This window comes from Cyprinus carpio, chromosome B10, assembly GCF_018340385.1.
Source record: "Cyprinus carpio isolate SPL01 chromosome B10, ASM1834038v1, whole genome shotgun sequence".
Lineage (NCBI taxonomy): Eukaryota > Metazoa > Chordata > Actinopteri > Cypriniformes > Cyprinidae > Cyprinus > Cyprinus carpio.
In genome coordinates, this window is record NC_056606.1 from 2,682,599 (window position 1) to 2,703,574 (window position 20,976).

Below are 20,976 nucleotides of genomic sequence, written 5' to 3' on the forward strand. Positions count from 1 at the left end.
GAAAATTAATGTGTTCATCAGTAGTTGATACAATGTTGAACCCATAAATGGTCAGATGCTGTGTAGTGACTTTGTGTGAATGTCCACAAAACTGGAAGATTTTCTGAGTGTATAAGTGGTAGGCTATTTATAACGGAGTATTTAAAAGATGAAAAGAGGAATTAGGGAGAAGCAATAAATTACCAATAATTTAATGCTATTGTGTGAATAATATGTAATCATGTATTGTAGTCCAATTACGAGCATTTTAAAATGTAATGTAATCTAATTACAAACACTTTAGTTTTGGAATCTGATTACGTGATTCAGATTACATGTAATCAGTCACTACCCAGCTCTGTAAGTGACCTTTGAGGAACTGTCTGATATCTTCGGCTGAAAGCAGTAATGTGTCCAGTGTCCAGAGAGCACCCTGCCCACACCGTCAGGTGCACTTCACAGGAGAGAAACTAAACTCAAAGCCCAAATCAACATGACAACATTACAGACGACCAGCGTCACCACAGGCTTCTGCCAAAAGCGATAACAAAACAAAAGTGACAGCCAAACAACCAAACTACATCAGAAACAAATGTAGCGCTCATCACCGGCGGTCCTTCCACATCAATGACATCATCCAAGATCTCCGAGTCCAATCTGTGTTATTCTGGTTCTGGCAACAATTCAGAGCGGTTAGCCAATGAAGGACAAAACAGACTAATGCTAGCTGTGTCATGAAGGACTGGATCTAAAGGAGGTTACGATCCTTTGAACAGAACTTCATCTGAGATCTGAACAGAGACGTGACACTGAGATGCAATGATTAAATAAGACAATTGAATTTCTTCTCTGTACAGGGACAGCATGAATGACCATGAAAACCAATTCAACAGCATTGCTCACTGAGGCTGGTTTCTGAAGGTGAGGAGTTTGTTTTATTTATTTACTCTCATTTGTACTGCATTAGTACAGTCAGCACACACAGTTTAACAGTGCCATCTGTTGAGCGCCTGATCAAATGACAACAAACACCCAAGTCTCATTTTAGGAAAGAGAAGTACATCATATTTTGTAGAGAATAAAACTGGGTCAGTTCACTGGCAGGGGTGACAGCGCCTTCATTTAGCTCCTTTACTTGGACTGACATTGGCAGCAAATCGAATATCAATATCCTGGTTTTTCTCTCATAGTTTAGAAAAATTCCCACAGTTAAGGACTCCACCTGAGAAGTGAAGAAAAGTAGAGAAAATAAAGTAAAAAAAAAAAAAAAAAAATATATAATATATATATATATATATATATATATCATTATATATATATATATATATATATTATATTATATATATAATATAATATATATATATATATATAAAAAATAATCATTTAGGGCCCTATGAAATCCTTTTTTTTTTTTCCAAATTCCATTTTTTATTTTTTTATTTTTTTTTTTATTTGTTTTATTGGTTTTTTTTTTTTTTTTATTAATCATGTATAATTATTTGAAATCATGAAACGTACGCAATTAACAACAATTACATTTTAAGGCCCTATGAAATGTTACAATTTTTTTTATCAAATTCAGTTTTATTTATTTACCAAGTTTTTAACCAAATACTGTGTTTTCCATTTGTGTTTTCCAAAACATCTCTAATTAACTGATTATGATTATATATATATATAATAATATATATATAGAGAATATATATATATATATATAGGACTTAAAATCAGTTAATTAGGGATATATACATACATATATATTTATTTTATTTATTTATTTTTCAGAAATACTATGTTGTGTAGTGTTTCTGCTAAATAAATTCTGTTAAATATTTTTGTGGTAAATATTCCTTAAATTATATTTTAATGAAATTTTTTTTGTAGTAGTAGTACTATCATTACATTAAGTATATTTCTGTCAAAATTTCTTCAAATTAAACCAAACATTTATTTCGATGGGTTGCTGTAAAGACTTTTAGTTTCTGTTACTTTGTAAACACTGGTCTAAATTACCTGCACAGATAGCAGAACTGAAGAACAGAATTAGACAATAGGATAATTAGAACTATTTAATTATAAATGTTTAATTATTGAAAATATTGGGCATATCAAGATGGTGTACGTTTACAATAATTTTCAGAAAATGAAAGCAATAGCACTTAGAGAATGACAGAAATCTTACAAGACGATCACTGCTTGCCTGTTCATGTATTCTAAAGAGCCTGTCAGTCTATTAATACAAAAACTAATGAAAGGACCTTCATGATTTATTCTAGAAAACAAAATTATACATGGTATAAACTAAGAGAGATTTGCACAGCGCACCACTCAAATGTGACAAATAACTGAGTGACACTTGCACTTTGAGAGACAAACCTAATTCACAAGAGACTTTGCTTCCAGAACATTACAGGCATTTTACCATTTAGACAACAAGAGCGAACTGTTGAGAAATACTGGTGATTTAAATTACCATTCTGATGCGTGAAGCTGTAGATTACTTATTTGAGCACTTGCAAGGTCAGGACTGAAGTAATTATTTCTTCAATATGCAATAAATATGCTAATACTGTCTTCAACAAGACATTAATTATTCAAAATATCATATAAGTACAAGGGAAATACAGTCTAAATGCTGTTTAAAAACAATGATTACAGCCTTCAAGTGTTTCTCAGTGAAGTAAACATTTAGGTTTAGATGTCATTTTTCGAGTGAACACCAACTTTACCAACAATAAAGCAAGAGATACAGTTAAAACAGAGAGTGCTTTACTGTTTAGTCAGTGCTGTTGTTTAATAAATATTCATGTACTAATAATCAGGTGTTGTTTAATAAATATTCATGTACTAATAATTAGCGGAATGTTTTTTTAATATTATGATCTAATAAGCAATATTTATATTTCAAAAAGTTGTGCACCACGCTGTAACAGAGCCGTTTAAAATGTATTATTTACATTTTTGGAAGTGACAAAATGACTGTGAAATGCTTTTTATTAGTGCTGTCAGTCGATTAAAATGATATTTTATTTGATTATACATAAACGTTTAGGCTACGGCAGCCTAACATAAAGTATGGAACATAAAAGAAGATCATTTGAGAAACATCTCAGTATTTTTGTTCATGCAATGAAAGTCTATGATAACCAAAACAGCTTAGTTACAGTCTTCAAAACACCTTCTATTATGTTGTGCAAAAGAAGGTCATACAGATGTGAACGGACATGAGAGTTTATTGACAGAAATTTTGGGTGAACTATCCCTTTATTTTTATTTTATTTATTTTTTTAAATGAAATGATAAGATATAAGAAACTAAAACTGCCAGCAGGTGGCAGTAAATGTCTTAATGAGTCATTCATTCATTTGATTCTTCAAAACATGGATTCATTCAGAAACTTAACACCGCTGTGTTGCTCAGAGACATGCAACAATTCTGCTGTGACTTTAAAGTTAATAATTTCTCGGCAAAACTGAGCAAAAGCAGACAATACTGCATCTGAAATATAACAGCATTAACTTCTTATTTACTGAACTGTTGTATAAAATCACTTTTGCACTTGGGACAAACAGCACTCGTGTGATACTGCTTTCGCTGCTCGTTTGATATCATCATATAAGAGACAAAAACTCATACAGGGCATTTTTTGTCCCATTATTTTGAATTTTAAGGCATAGCTGCATTTATGGAGTTGTTTCCCCCATCATATTTGTCAACAGTCAACTGTATGAAATGTATGTACAGGTCTGGGGGCGGGGCCAGTGTGTTAACTGTGATAAAATATTTTAATCACGTTATACGCGCTAATCTGACAGCCCTACTTAATTATTATTATTGGGTTGTATAAAAAACTAATTTAAAAGCAGTACTATTGTCTCATTTAGAGTTCATTGTGAAACACTGGCAACTACTGAACACTACTGAGGGTTCAGCATCACAACCAACTGGAAAAACACTTCCAAAAATATAATAGGATATAATTAATACAAGCACCAAACTTCACTTCTCTCTAATTATTAGAATCTAGGATTTGTTTGCCCTCTTTAGCATTTAGTTAAGGAATGCAAATTACTCATCATTAATTACTGATAAATCGTTTGCAGAGAGACGATTCTGTATCACTGCAGGGTAAACTGTTATTGTTGTGAGAATATATCAATGTTAAGCTTTTAAATTAGCTTTGCCACAGACACGGTGCTAAGATGAGAGACTAATGAAAGTGCATGTGTGCACAAACCATATCTCACTGCTGCCACACATTACATCACACTTACTCAAATATGCATCTGCATCTGAATGTGTAAAAATAAATAAGTACAATGGACAACAATTCAGCCTCCAGTGGCCCTGATGTCATGGGTGGAGCTTAAATGTTGTTGTAGTTCTTAATTATATTTTTAATTTTTATGGATTCACAGCATAAAACACATTGTGTTCAGCACTAATTCACTCCAAATGAACTTGTATTACAATACAGTCTGGTAATACTTTTGTCTACCTTGTGCGGTTTCTTTTTCATGGTTTTTGAGGACGGCTACGTTACGTAATTCATTCACTGACAAATTTGGTTAGATTGCTTTTACCAAGACGCAGATATATTTGTGCCAATATGCTGTTTAGAGTTTGGCCTCTGACTTGAACAACAAAAGATATTGGAAGTGTTTTCCCCTTATGTTTTGAAAAGCCTATCTAGCTGAAAGGCCTATTTATTTTGCTAACCTAATTATCCATGATTATAAGTTAGTTACATCTTATTAATCTGCATTAAGCATAGTTTTTTCCCCTTCCTGTCCATGACCCTTTCAGACTTTTACACTGGGATTATTCCAAAGAATAGGGTAACTCAGTTTGGGGGGGGGATTGATTTATTGCAGACTTTTGTTAAAGGAATAGATCACCCAAAAATAAAAATAATAATAATAAAATGACATACAGCCAAGTATGGTGACCCACACTCAGAATTCGTGCTCTGCATTTAACCCATCCAAAGTGCACACACACACTCAAACCCACAACCTTAGGGTTAGGAGCCAAACTCTCTTACCACTAGGCCACGACTTCCTCAAAAATGAAAATGTACTCATCCTCAGACCATCCAAGATGAGACTGTTTCTTCATCAGAACAGACCTGGAGAGTCGTGTCAAAGATTTGTGATGTTTTTATCAGCTGTTTGGACTCTCATTCTGACGGCACCCATTCACTGCAGAGGGTCCACTGGAGATGTTATGTAATGATACATTTCTCCAAATCTCATCTAAAAACTTGGATGGCCTGAGGGCGAGTACATTTTCATTTCATTTTTGAGTGAACTATTCCTTTAAAATTGACTTCTTTGAAAGGCTAAATCAGTGTGGTGTACAGGTAAATAAAAAAAGCAACATAGTACAATAATATTGGAAATCAATACCTACATTTGAAAACTCCTCAAATGCTAAATAAACAGTAAAAAGAGAAGGGTTTGAGATATTGGACATGATGTAAATCCAGACCCTGCTGTTCTGATGTTACACCACAGGGAGGCAGTCATAGCAGAAACAGATCAACCACGCATCTGTTTTCACACTAAACCAGCACATTCACAAATCAAAGACACAACACATGAATACAGGGGTAAAAACATTGAAGATGGCTCATAATCTCACATTTTACCAGGGTAGTTTACACCAATGATATCAATGTAATATCTCATATTGCACAGTTGGTTATACACTGCAAACAGCATAAGAGCCTGATGTGTTAAATGTAGACCATGAAATGCTTCTGTCGCGAATAGTAACAACAATAGCTTTTCATAGAGTCATAAGAGAGTGTATGTTGTCTAAAATCAGTTCAGAATAAACATTGATGCATGCAACAGTATGTATCTTTCTATTTCTATTGGAGACTCCCTGAATAAGAAAGCTATTAAGACTTAACAATTTGAGCTTTACAAAGTTTTTATTTGAAAGCTTTATATTTGAATGTACCGTTATTTTAATTTCTATATTACTATTTCCCTAGAACCTTTTATTTATTGATTTTTTTAAAGTTTTTTTTCTTTTCATTCTTGTATTGTATGCATTATGTTTATAACTTGCAAATGTATATTTTGTGTTTTTTTTTAAATAAAAAAACGGTATGCACCTTCATCGGAAAACCACTAATATTATAAAACAAAGTTCTATAAATGATGACTAAGGGATCAATAAAAGGACTGGGTGGGAAATGACAGAATGAAAAAGAAAAAGGGTGAACTCACCCTGTAAATATGAAACAAACAGTTGTGTTTGAAATTGTTAGAATTAAATGAATTAACATGTAAAATACATAAGGTATTCAGTATAAGTATAACTTCAGTTATAGTTAAGTGACTTCATTCTGGCATGTGTGAAACACTCACACACACACACACATATAAATACATATATATACATACATACATATATATACATATATATATATATATATATACACATACATACATACATACATACATATATATTATAGTATGCTTCATGTACATAAAGCAAACCAAACCTCTGCTGCATGGTAGATGAGTTCTTCTCTGCCACAAGCACTGTAGTCTATTGATCTTTAGTACAGCTGTGGAAGACTCACTGTGATTTTCTATAGCGAGAAACATTACAACATTTCACACGACGCGACGCGTCACAACAGAACGCAACGATCCATTATAAATCACGATAGCTGTCTGAGTGAAATACGGCCTCGCGTTTTGCGCGCGTCAACCCTTCAACTTTACTGATAATAAAGGGCGCGTTGCGTTCTGATGCGTTGCGTCGCGAACGTGCAGCTATCAAACTTTCAACAGTGTCTTTGTTTACCTGCAGATTTCACGCACACGTCCCGCGCGCAAACCTCAAACTCTCACGCAGCGCTTCCGTTAACATCCCGACAGAGACTCCAGCTCAAACGCGCCGTGAACGCTCAAACCTCGCCGGTTCAAGCAGGAAAATAAAGCGCTGTTTAAAGTTCGGCACATACTAGTGTCTGCTCATCTCTCACGCATTTCCCACAAACCCTTGCTGCTCTCAGCCAGACCTCAGCGCACAGAGGAGGGAGAAGCAGAGCGGGAACATCCTCTTCTTTCAAACTATTCTTCACAAAACAAATGAAAGAGCAGATGGATGTCTAGGGATGTGTTCCCAATAGCGTGCAGCCATACTAGGGCTACTAGTAGAAATGTAGTATGCAAAGTGTGTGGTAGCCTATGCAGTCGATGGTACTTTAAACATTACAGATACAGTGTTACATACTAACAAGTTGATTTATTTTGGTTTCAGATATTTAATATATATATATATATTTAAAAGTTTTAACTTTTTCTTATTTGTTTTAGTTAGGGAAAAACATATAGAGCTATTTTAAAGCGAATTTTGTCATTGTTTGGCATGAAAGAATGGACTTCATTCTGGCATGTGTGAACCACAAGCAGAACACATTTCATTCATTTCAGAGCACCACTATTAAACTGAAAGTGACCACACCTCTCATTCCAAATAGAAAACACAAGGGAAGCTGATGCTATTTTGAGTTTAACTTAAGCACTACAGTATGTGAAATACATATTACTGTCAAATAATGGATTATTATGAACTCTGAAAAAGGAAGAGACAGAGAGGCGCTATGCATGAAGTGCACTGGGCTGAGACACACTTCATGAAGGGAAACTGGTGTTTCTCTCATCGCCAGTGCAGCACTTCTACAGACACTGACCACACCATGTCGGGTTTTTCTGGGGCCCTGAAGGGAGTGTCAGGCCAGCTGTGCTGCTAAGGCTCAGACCTTCACTCTGGCCTCATGCAGCTTGTGTAAAACTTTAACTGGTTAGAATTAGGGCCAAAAACACTGAGACCAAGCATGTAAAATATAAGCTTAACAATACAGGAAACAATACACTTAAAATTCACAACATGCAAAAATGACATTTTAATAATAAGGGCTGAGAAGCAAACAGCAAGTTGCAGGAATGATCAAGTGATTAGAGGGTTGCTGCGTTTAGACAGACAGCAAATCATAAATTAACTTAAGTGCCCTCAGTCTCGTAGTGTTGTGATACGTCTTATTAGCGTAGGTGATGTGATGATGGAATCGGGCCTAGAGTCTAAAATATTGGTCACAAATCATTGGTCACTTTCTAAATAATAAAAGTATAGCGCATCTACTAATAATTATATATAAATTAATGAGTTTTTACAGATGCTAATATTTTAGAAACGATGCATCGCAATACAAATGCTGACTCGTATCTTATGCACACTTTTTAAAATCGCTGGATTGCATCGTAAACATTTATGCCGATGTGTCAATGGGAAGCGGTTAATCTTACCATCCCTAGGCATTACTAAATGTATCAGTGTTTTTAAATAAAAAAGTTGCATGAATAATTTAATAACTTAAACAGTCACTTGTCGCCACCTACTGGCATGTCACTGGAAAATAAAAACATGACTAATACACTGTCATGTGTACACCAAGGATGATATCTATGACAATAACGTTTTAATAATTGACCTAACTCTATATCCGAACACCACCATTATGATGATAACGACACAGAATAATTTTTTCAAGCTGATGAATGATTTAAAAAACATTGAAGGCTAGAAAGCGAGAGACAATATATCTGCTCTGAATAAAACGGATGCTGGAACAAACAAACACTGAGATGTTAAGTTAATTAATTACCAGTGATATCGTTGACTTTATTGCACAGATACTGTTTAAACTGAACTGTGCTGGATGATGACATCACTGAATTCAATGATGAACTGCCTTTAACTGAAAATTGAGTGTTTACTATTGTCTTTTTGCATTATTGACACACTATACTGTAAAATGCTTTGACATGATCTATATTGTTAAAAGCACTATATAAATAAAGGTGACTTGACTTAACTAAAGTGATACAAACAGTGAAAAGTCCTTGTATGTCAGCACTTTTGGTAGATGCAGCTCGGTTCCCCGTCGGTCAGCGTTCCCTATTCCCTTCGGTTAAAATCACGTTCTATGTCCCCCTCAGTAGTGTGACAGATCTTCTGAAAAATACATGCAGGACAGAGACTTATGCTGCATTCGATTTGTACTGGGAAGTTGGATATTCTGAGTTCCCAGTAGGAACTTTTAACTGGAACACTCTCCCAAGCTGAAGTTCCGACTCAGAATCTCAGAGGAATCGCAACAATTCCAACTTCAGAATCCAATACTGCTGCTCAGTGCATGAACAGAAGAGAAGCAGTAGTAATATATTGTTTATTAGCACTTATGTTTGTCTGTGTCTCAATTGGTGCACACAGTACTATCCAAACTCTATTTGTGGACATGATACTATGGTGTTATCTGTACAAAATACCGCTTTTTATGTGGTTTTCTGACTTCTTTACTGGAACACTTGGGTGTAATGTCATTCTCAGCTCCAGCTCCCAAATTCCAATGTAAATGGAATGCAGCATTAGTTCTATTCCATCATTTGTTGATTGATTTTGAAATGTGGACATTGCACTGAAATGCAAACTTGTAGTTGATTGTGGAGGGGTGGGGTTTAAGTGACTTTTTTTATTAATTACAAGGTCAAAAAAGAAATATATACAAGGATCAATCTTTCACAAAATAGACATCAGAATCAAGAAAATCAGGAATCAAACTTCACGTTTCAGAATATATCTTAAGAAGACCTTTTCCTACACAGAGCTCCACAAATATCACAGCAGGATCTGTATTATGGGAATATGAAATGATTTCCTCTCCCATGATACCAGAGCAGGAAGTAATTCTTCCACAACAGACAACTGAAACAAAATGCCACAGATTTAATTCAATTATACAGAAGGCTCCAACACAACTACTGTACAAAAGAGAGACAGATCCAGCCCAGCACAAAAAAACAAACAAAAAAAACACACCAAATACTGAAGATCGCCTTCACAAACAGTGAAGACATTCACCACACCACCATCCTGAGCCAACAAGAGTACAGGAGAGGCACTGACCTGAGAACAGACTAAATCCAAAAATATCAAGCATAAATGGATGAACACTTGATGATCAGAGTTACAGAAAGTGTTCTGCAATAGCAAGAGACCAGAAGACTCCACTGAAAGCGCCTCCCTCTATCTGTACTACAGAATGGTGGAGGGGCCAAAGTTAGTTTTTCATTCCCTCGCACTGAAAGTATGAAGTGAAAGCCTGCACGTGTCACCCTCCCACCCTTTCCAAACATTCTCCAGCTTCTCTATTCCTGCTCCCACATTTCAACAGCACTCAGATTGACCTCAGATTCTCTCTGGGCGTCTACGGAGCGCCGGAATAACAGCAGACTATGTCGCGCTAACTGATACGGCATGTTCTTCCAGCAGATTACCACAAGAATGCTTCCCAGTGTTTCTGCGGCAGAAGTACCTGTTAAATGTACAGATTTGAGTGTGTGTGTGTGTGTGTGTGTGTGTGTGTGTGTGTGTGAGTTTGTTGACCTCCAGAAGGATCTGTGCAGATATCTGAGGCTGTACGGTTTGTGCTGCTTTATCATGAGACGAGCTGCCGGCTGTAAAGCGCTCAGCCTTGAGCAGAAGGGCAGGCCAGTGAAATATGAGGCTGATGAGCAACACACACACATACAGTACACACACATCTATCTCCTCAGCATCTCTCTCCTTCAGCCAGATATCAGTCAGTGGATTAGCTGATCAATTCAATCCCAGCAGTGCAGATCAGCCGTCAGCCTGATGAATACCAAAACACTCCCAATACAAACAAGTGTCATTTGATGCTCTCAGGGTTCCCTTCATGCACTCACCATAATGCCTCCAGATCTCATTCTTTGTATGTGTTCATAATATTACACCCAGCTAGATTAGGAATGCACGATAATAACAGAGAGGTATCGGATGCATCCAGATATATTTGTTTTTATGTGTTATTAATGTTAGGTATAGGTATATTAGGATTGATAATTATTGAATTTGATAATTAATTTGTCGATAAATTATGCCGATATGGCTTGCCGATATGACAAATAACGCACATGTGCGCAGGGTGTTATAGCGATACGATCCCGGCAGCAGTGTGTTCATTCTGTAAGCGAACTTTTGCTTGAATGATGATTAGTTTCACTGTTTTGGATCGCCGCATTTAATTTGAGAATGCATGTACAGAACAAAGCGTCTGGTGTGCCAGAGTCAAGTTATTCGCGTGCTGTGGCAGCCTCCCCCAGATCCTAAAGCGCGACCGGTAAGGTGTTTTATTTATTTAGGGGGTGCTGTTGGCCTATTTGTAATAAAATCATTAAGATACTTCTGTTTCTGAATAAATAAAGATTGATGATGTCATAAATCATTAGTCTGTTTTGATTTCATGAATAAAATCACAAACATAATAATTTAATAATTTAATGTATAGTTTTATTAATTAATATGTAATATGTTTTTTTTTTTCAAAAAGATAAAATATTTTTTAAATTTTAACAGCTCTTTTACTTTAGACCATCAATTAATATTAAATCCACAAATAAAAAAAACCCAGCAGAGACTGATTTTATTATAGTTATTTTCAAAGCTTTCAATGTACTCTAAAAAGTTCTAACAAGTACGGTTTTTGCTCAAAACTAACCAAAATTAAACATCATTTGTTTATAATTTCTGCAGTTTTGCACAGGAGAGATTTGGTGTTGTTTCAAAACAAAAGGAAATATAGATCGGCATCGGCTATCAGCAAAAATGACTTGGAAAATATTGTCATATCTGATATTGGCAAAAATCTAATACCGCGCATCCTTAAACTAGATATTTACATATTCTGAAATATGAATGAGTTTGTAAGGGTGTTGCTTTAATATAATTGAAAAGGTGTTCTTTGTGGTTGCTAGGGTGTTGCTATGTGATAACTGTTATATCTTTTGCTTGGGTTCTAGGTGGTTGTGAGCGTGTTGTGGGCAGATAATGTATTCTGAATGGTTTCTAGGGTACAATGTGATTCCTACATTGTTCTGAGCAGTTTTTAGCACATCCCATTCTGGTTGCTATAGTGTTCCAGCTGGTTTCTAATTGTATGTCTGAAACCCACTAGAAAGGTTTTTTTTTTTTTTTCAGTTTTTTAGTTCTTCTCAGTGGAGACACTTTGTTTAGCCAATGTTAATGTGTTAGTTCATGCAATGCTGATTGGATTATTTTGCTAATAGCAAAATTCTTGTCACAGCAACTGAAACAACAATTTCTCATTGAGGTAATTTATTTTTTTCTGTTTCCCGGAAGAAAAAAAAATGTGTAAAAGTCACCACATTAACAAATTTATGTTTGTTTACAAATGACAAACCTCAATGGATAACATAGTCTAATATGTAGACAACATTGTCTTTGTCCGTAAAGCAACTAACAAGACTTAGATATCCAGAAAATGGATATGTGGTTGAACATACTCTAGGCTTTTAAACTAGACAAACAAACCTCAAGAATGGTAGCAAACCACAAATGTTAAAAAGATGAGCTCTTCCCATCACAACACAACAAATAGCTAACAATAATTACAAAGCAACAACAACAACAAAAGTTTAAATGAAGTCAGGAAACAGCAAAACAATAATTATATAACAGTAACTGCATTTATTCATGCTGCAATGCATGCTGGGAATTCACAAAGCCTTAACATTTCTTTGTTAAGACAACTGTGTTTGACTAGTTGGGACAACATTTGGGGTATTTTTGTTGATCTGACAAGGTTTTTTACATAGTTTCGAGAAAATTGCATTTTTTTGTATTTGAGACTCAAAAGGTTTCGAAAACTATAACTTTTATTATAGTGAAAATGCATGAAGGAGAGCCAGGCAAGCAACGGGGAAAATGTGTGAGTGAAGAAATTAAGGGTGGTGAAATGCAACGGGTCTGTGTGCGGGACAGTGAGCCGCTGGTGGTGACTCACACCTCCAGCGCTGGAACAAACCCAGAGCTTCCTCCATGAGCAGCCCATGGTCACATGACACCTGCACCTGCCACACACACTGTTTACCTCCGTGTGTGTGACCATGTGGAAGTAAAGGGTGACACCTCACAGAGCACTGCTTTGATCAGCACTACTGAGAACAACACTTCTGCTCAGAGCACAAGCGCTGATGAATATAAATAGCATGATGATTTAGAAAAGCAATTAATTTCCTCCCAAACAGCCCCATTTCACAAACACACCATGACTTATGCGGAGTAAATACTTACTGGCATTAATGGCATGTATATGCATTTAGAGCTCTCAGCGAAATACTGCAATCTATAAAATCCTGACAGGAGGCAAGACACAGAGTCTGTCGCAGACAACATCACATTAATGACGGAGCCGCCTGCAATAATGACATCATTAAAAAACTAGAAAGGGAAAGTTCATCAAGACACGCTTTGAATGATTTGACAAAGCTTTACCTGACAGTTCAAATCCACTCCAAAACATCGAAGGATATTAGGATGTAGTTTAGAACAAACACTTTTAAGTTGCGTCCACATTTACCATTGTTCGACAATTTCGTGCAATTTCGTGCAATATCGATTTCCTCGTGCGGATCTCGCAGTGGGTTACGTTTTTACACACATTTTTCAGATTGACCAACAGAAGGCTGCTTGTTTTGAAAGTGACTTCTGCTCGTGCTGTGCTTCATAGATATAGTACTGATTTTTTTGCCAACGAAATCTCCCCAAATTCATCTGAACAACTTGAACCCGATGCAGAATTTACGAGGGGCAATCAACAGCCATTATGTGTAATTTTGAATCATGCCAATTCCTACTGAAATAACTGGATATTTTCCCAAACTGCTATAAATGTGTCCGCAGATGTTGCTAACATTACCACACCTTTACCCTAATACAAGCAATTTCCTGATAGTTTTTAATCCCATTTATTACATAATTAAATAGCCTGCATTTGCACTCAAAACAGAATCATTCTTTAGTTCTTACACAAAAATAAATCAACAGCGTGCACCTGTAGTGGTTTTAATGATCTCGACTCAGCAGTAGATGAGTAATGGTATCACAGTGCACGCAACTTTATATTCATTCTACTGTTTATAGTTAGCATCATTCATGATGTGCTTCAGGATCAGCCCACTGAAGAGGGAGGGGAGAATCACACAAAGACAGGAAAGCTTCAACCTTTCAGCTGTAGAGGACATTCACACCGCGGACAGACACGAGAGCTGCTGCGTCACTCACACACACACACACACCGGCAGCAGCTACGTCTGAGAAACGTGTCATGCAAGCCGAAGGTCAAGACTTACTGGATGGACGTTTGCTCGGCATCGGACAGGCCCGGCTGGGAAAAGCAGCCGGACACTACAGAGCCCATGAGAGTCGGTCGGTCGACGGCGCGTGATGTGTCCTACCTCCAGCCAGATGCTCGGCTCTGACCTGCATGCTAGGACACGGCGCTCTGTTTGTGTAGCGAGTCTCATCACCACAGCTCCGGAGTCTCACTCCATCTGCGGGGGGCTGGGCCGAACACACGCGTGTGTGTGTGAATGGAGCGATGGGCTTTATTTACATCCATCATGCTCTAGGGCACAAGGCTGCGCTGGAGCTATAAATAACAGCAGATGATGAGGAAATGTAGCGTGATGAATTCTGACGAGTGTGCGGGTGAGGATGCATGTTTACTGATCGCTATTGTTATGCTGTGCTAGACTGCGTTTCTCTAGGTGCATGTTAGACTCAATGCACTATACAAATTATATGTGACCCTGCACCACAAAACCAGTCTTTAGTAGCACGGGTATATTTGTAGCAATAACCAAAAATACATTGCATGGGTCGAAATGATTGATTTTTCTTTTATGCCAAAAATCATTAGGATATAAAGTAAAGATCATGTTCCATGAAGATATTTTTTTTCCTACCGTAAATATATCAAAACGTAATTTTTGCATTGCTAAGGACTTCATTTGGACAGCTTTAAAGGCGATTTATTCAATATTTAGATTTTTTTGCACCCTCAGATTCCAGATTTCCATTCAAATATTGTCCCATCCTAACAAACCACACATTAATGGAAAACTTTTTTATCCAGCTTTCAGACGATGTACAGTATAAATCTCAGTTTTTAAAAATGTATCCTTATGAGTGGTTTTGTGGGTCAGGGTCACATATTACATCCACTGGTTCCTCGAATTACGCATATGAGAGGTCGAATGAATTGCAGTCAGCAGCAGGTTTAATAAAGTGCTTCATAAGCATTCACTCATCGATAAAACACAAGAGCTCCTTCAATTCTGTGCAGTTTAAACTCAGCTGATCTGTGTCTCATTAGTCTTCTGAGTGTTTCGTCTTCTTCTGTACACACAGATCAGTTATTTACAGGAATCACAACCATGCTGTACAAGAAATTCACTCTAAACTTGAATCCCTTTCAAACCCACATAGTGTTCACAGAACTAGTGCAGCGTGACATCACTCTCTTTTGGAAACTATCTTCTAGAAAATGACATAACAGGGGTTTGTGTCTTGACTCATTTGCTTGATTCACTGTGACACCGTTTTTTTCTCCATACACCATCATTTCTCCCATCAGCCCTGCAGTCCCAGGGTACTTACACACTTAAAAGTAACATCTTAAAAGCATTTCAAACTAGGTTCCTGCAATTTGCATTAAGTTTATTTTGCGGTATGATTACAGGCTGATTGTACATTATCCCTCTGATTTTTATTATATTGATGCATTAAAAAATACACAACTATTTGAAAGTATGGGAAACGTTTTTAACTTTCTGTTGATCAAAGAATACTGAATTCAATTTATCACAGTTTCCACAAAAATATGAAGCAGCACAACTGTTTTCAACATGGATAATTATAAGAAATGTTCCTTGTCCATCAAATCAGCATATTAGAATGATTTCTGAAGGATCATGCGACACTGAAGATTCACATATTTTTTTTTAAATTGCTGTATTTTTTAGTAGTAATAATTTTTTTTTGTTATTTTGATCAAATAAATGCAGCTGTTGTGAGAACAAGAGACTTCTTTTCGAAAACATTACAAATTTTTACTGACCCCACACTTTTACTGTATATAGCTACTAGGGGTGGAACGGTACACAGATGTCATGGTTTGGTATGTACCTCAGTTGGGGGTAACGGTTCAATACGATTTCAGTACAACAGGAAAAAAAAAATCGAATATGCTCGGTTTCTTTTCATTTATTTTGAACAGACAGGAGTACTAATTTTTTCCACCTAGATGTGAAAATATGAAATATTATTACATTATGTTAAATATATATAATCTGCAGTACATATAGGCCTATACATACAAGGAATAAATTCTTGAAATATATTGGATTTAGTTTACAGAATATATAATCTGCAGTACATATAGGCCTATACTTACAAGTAATAAATTCTTTTTATATATTGGATTTTTTGTGATGCGCTTAATTTGTTCACAGAAAGGAAACTCAAATGGCAGAAAGCGACATCCTATTTGCTTTCTTTAATCTTTTGTTTTCATTGTGAGTGTACACAAATAAAAGCAGACCTTTATACAGTGATGCATTATTAATAAGACAATAATTGTTTAAAGTTGATTCTGCTGGTATAAGGAAACAGTTGAAGTGATAGCGCTGGTGCGAGCACACACACGAAACACATCAGTTCCAGCATTGCTAACTTGACACAGTTGGTACTTTATCAAGAGCGTCGCCGCCACAAAGTTGACCAACTAAACACAGTTGGTACTTTATCAAAATAAAATACAGTGAACCAAACATCAGCGCGTCTGCCTCTATGTCACCGTTGGAACTTATGTACAAAGTCTATAATTTACATAATAAATAATAGTTTAGCATTCAGATACTTTACATCGCAAATATGGAAATATTATTTTATATTATATGGAGAATTGAATGAGAGAGTTGGGATACACAATCACAAATCTCCATTTCACAAACAGTTGAGTACACAAGCCTTTAAAGTATACTCCTTAGTCAGTCCGTGAGAGACGCATTCAGAGTCAGCACATGGTCACTGTCTAGTGGGCTTTGTTTTCAAGTGCACGAATACGAATACATGTATCGTTCCACCTCTAATAGCTACCCTATATTTTATGCAGGGAATTCCTCCTGTGGGTCCTTCATATAAGCTTATTTCCACCACAGAAAATTTTTTTATTAAAAAGGTAATTGTGATTTCTTATGTGACTTTTTTTTCTCCAAATACAGTACATCTCGCAATCCAGACCACACGACCAGATTATGTTTGTTTCATGTATGAAACAAAAATGTTTTTAGGTTTAGTACAGGGACCAATTCTTATTTTTAACTAGTTGCTTATTAGCATGCCTATTATTAAAGGGGTCATATGATGTTGATAAAAAGTATATTATTTTTTGAATTTGGTGTAATTAAATGTGTTTATTTGGTTTAAGGTTAAAAAAACACATTATTTTCCACAAACTGTACATTATTGTTTCTCCTCTATGCCCAGCCTTTCTGAAACTCGTCGATTTTTACAAAGCTCATAGTTCTGAAAAGCGAGGTGTGCTCTGATTGGCCAGCTATTCAGTGCGTTGTGATTGGCCGAATACCGAATACTGTACATTACTGTAGGTCCTCTGTGCCCCGCCTCTCTCAAACACGTCGTTTTCTACAAACTCCCTCCTTCTGACAAGAGCAGTCTGCTCTGATTGGCCAACTGACCCAGTGCATTGTGATTGGCCGAACAGCACAAGCACTCATCGGGAATGTAACGCCCCGTTCCATAATCATGCACTTTATCTTTCAAAATAAATGTAAAGACAGTTAATAATGTCCTTAGTTTTACCATCAGTTCAAGCCTGAAAGAGGAACAGAGTCGCGTGACAGACACAGTGATGAAGCTCCTATGTGTTTGCAGTACACAAGCCACGGACGGTTAAGACAGCTGACTCCACTGTGTGACCCTGTCTCTCTCTCTCTCTCTCTCTCTCTCTCTCGCACACACACACGCGTACACAGACAACATGATGCGCAAAACTCTGCATTTGAACAGTCAATAGCAAATACTTAAACTAATAACAAAACATACTTACAGAGCCTGATTGTTTTAGCAAAGTCAGAACTACCTCCTCTCCAAGGTTCACGAAACGGTCGTCCATAAAATGCATTGCTGTTCTGTCGTAAGTAATCTTAAAGATTCCTAAATGCATCTACTTTCGGAAGGACAAATCAAGTGCTTTTGCTTTCTCCTAAATACACACAGCATCTCCCTGACATGCTGCTTCAACACTAACTGCGCTTACTGAAACCACGCCTTCTTTCTTTTGGTTAGGATTTGGGCGCCATTACACAAATATTTCCACATAGTGATGTAGATATGTGGGGGTGTGTTAGAACAAGCCATTTTAGGGGGGCGTCGCAGAGTCTTAACTTTTATAAAGAATATATCTTTGGGTTTGAGACTTTAGTCTTTGCAACTTTAGGGATCTTATCTATTCACTAACAGCTTGTAATATTCCAAAGAGAAAGGAAAACTTGAAATCGCATCATATGACCCCTTTAATATATTATCTGTTTATTAGTACTTATAAAGCACATATTCTGCATGACCATATTCCTACCCAATACCTAAACTTAACAACTACCTTACTAACTATTAATAACCAGCTAATTAGGAGTTTATTGAGGCAAAAGTCATAGTTAATGGTTTGTTAATAGCGATAATTGGACCTTAAAATAAAGTGTGACTGTTTAATTTTATAACCCTGGTCTGAAAAAGGGCATGCAATGGAAAAGACATTGCAGCAGAGGGAGCCACATAATCAACTCAAGCCTCCATGTTTTCTCCTGTACACAAGCTCTTCAGCATAACAACATAACAAAACAGTGCTCAGTGCTAAGAATGTTACAATTTGCGCAACACTGCATACAATAATTGCAACCAAGACAAAGTCAAAGAGCTGCCAGCCATTCTTTCAGGATACGTTGAACTGTGTGGTCTTACCTTAAACAGCCCTGGAGTGAGTCTCTGGGGTCTTTGGCGTTTAAACCGTTTGCTAGAGCTGCTCCCGCTGAGAGAAACGAAGAGGTCACCTCCAGTGCTGCCCTGCCGCTCTCCTGCGTGGCGGCGACGCTCAGCACCTCAGTGTCCGAGCTCAGGAACAGACTTCTGTCCTTGAGTCGCTGCTGAATCATGGGAGTGAGGGGGATGTCGAAGGCAAACGAGGCTCCTGGAGCGCTGTGAGAGCTGGGTTCAGGTGCAGGGTTGGACAGCTCGTCCATGCTACTGTAGACGGTCCCTCGCAGACGCTCAGACTCCAGGATGCTTTCAAACTGGCAGCTGAAGACATCTGTGGTGTCACTCTCACCTGCAGAACACCTGCAGCAGGCAGACAAACACAGCTCACTCAACAGAAGTGGACTTCAGGACATTTTAAAGTCCTTTTCCAAAGAAACAAGTCAAGCATTTACTACAATGTACATATGTTAATTTGACAACTTAGGCCAAGGATGAATCTCACAAAATCAACCTGGGTCATATTTCACCTGAAAATGAAAGGAATAAAACAATAACGCCTTCATAGGATCATTCATTTCCTCTCAAACTTTTGTTTCCATAATGCATTTAGACTTTCAAAGTCATTCTTATTACAATTTTTATTACTGGAATACAGTATTTTCATTAAAACAAACAATTACAGATTGCTCAATCAAATAATCTAACAAATTATCTAACAATATAATCTAACAATAAAACATTTTCTTCTGTAATGAACAATTAATTACTATGAATAATATATGATTGTTAATTATTATGAAATAAATTATTATGAAAATTAAATAAACATAGTTTTCTTTCTGCAAAACATTATTTATGACCCCGGATATGTTCTGGAAAAATTTATGAGAGTCATCCACAGGAAGTTATTATAAAAACACAAGCCTCGTTCCTCTTAGCAACTCAATAAAGGAAATGAAACTGATAATCAGATGCAGAACTGAATATAAAAAGTAACTAGATTAGCTGATGAACAGCACACTTGAACTTTGCATTGCATAAGGTGCAGCTGTGTATCTCTCTCATTCTTGACAGATTTTACTCACCATACTGAGTTTCCTGCATAGGCATCATAGGTGTGGCCCCGACATAACTATTCATAAATTATGCTGGTAACACTTTAGATTAGGAACACATATGCAAGAGTTTTCTCTCAGTAAACTCCAAATTACTGCTTAGAAATAGTAAGTAAAGCAGCTGTCGTGGTAGTTATCTATTAGGAAGGTTCAGAGATCTAAAATATGGTCATGCAGAATAAGACATTAATATGTGCTTTATAAGTAAACAGCCAATATGCTAGTAATATACATGCTAATAAACAACTAGTTAATAGTGAACAGTGTTCCCTAATCTAAAGTCTTACCATTACTCTGCCGTCTATATTCTGGCAGTACTAAAATGCAATGCAACAGTCAGTCAGGAATAATTATTAAAAGTTGGCAAACATATCAAGAAAAAAATGCATATTATAAATATATTAATATTTTAATGTAATACCAAAAAACATCAAACATGCACGTAGAGGGTTTAAATCAGTCAGATTTAAAATGTTGTCTATGTAACAATGCAGAGCTAGTGTTGCCAGAACATTTGAAAATGTTAAGTCCAAAATCTTTACTAAATGTATAACAACAACTATAACTGATATTAAACAGAGATAAGAAACACAATACTGATTATTTTAATGTTAATGTTTGATAACTATTATTTTTGGATTATTTCCATATCATAAAAATATGAAACATTGTGATTGTTTTAAATTGTTTTAATAATTTTTGATATATATAAATAGCTACATAAGAAAAAATTATGAAAACAAAACAATTACTCATTGTTAATAATACTAATAATTATCAATAATATTGATTATAAAAATATAAGGAATTAATTTACCTATAAACACCGTTGTTTCCTTTTGAACAAACACCAATTTATTGCCACTGGGGGGTGCTATTTTTTAGAATTTCTTTAAAAGTACAAAAGTATCATATA

General features: G+C 36.2%; 1 protein-coding gene across 1 annotated transcript in view; it reads right to left on the reverse strand.

Annotated features, from left to right (window-relative positions):
* Positions 1 to 20,976, reverse strand: part of psd3l (pleckstrin and Sec7 domain containing 3, like) — a 114,225-nt gene that overhangs the window by 70,048 nt on the left and 23,201 nt on the right. The window contains 1 exon segment of the mRNA XM_042731964.1: positions 18,931 to 19,305. Within this exon segment, the coding sequence (XP_042587898.1) occupies positions 18,931 to 19,305 (375 nt within the window).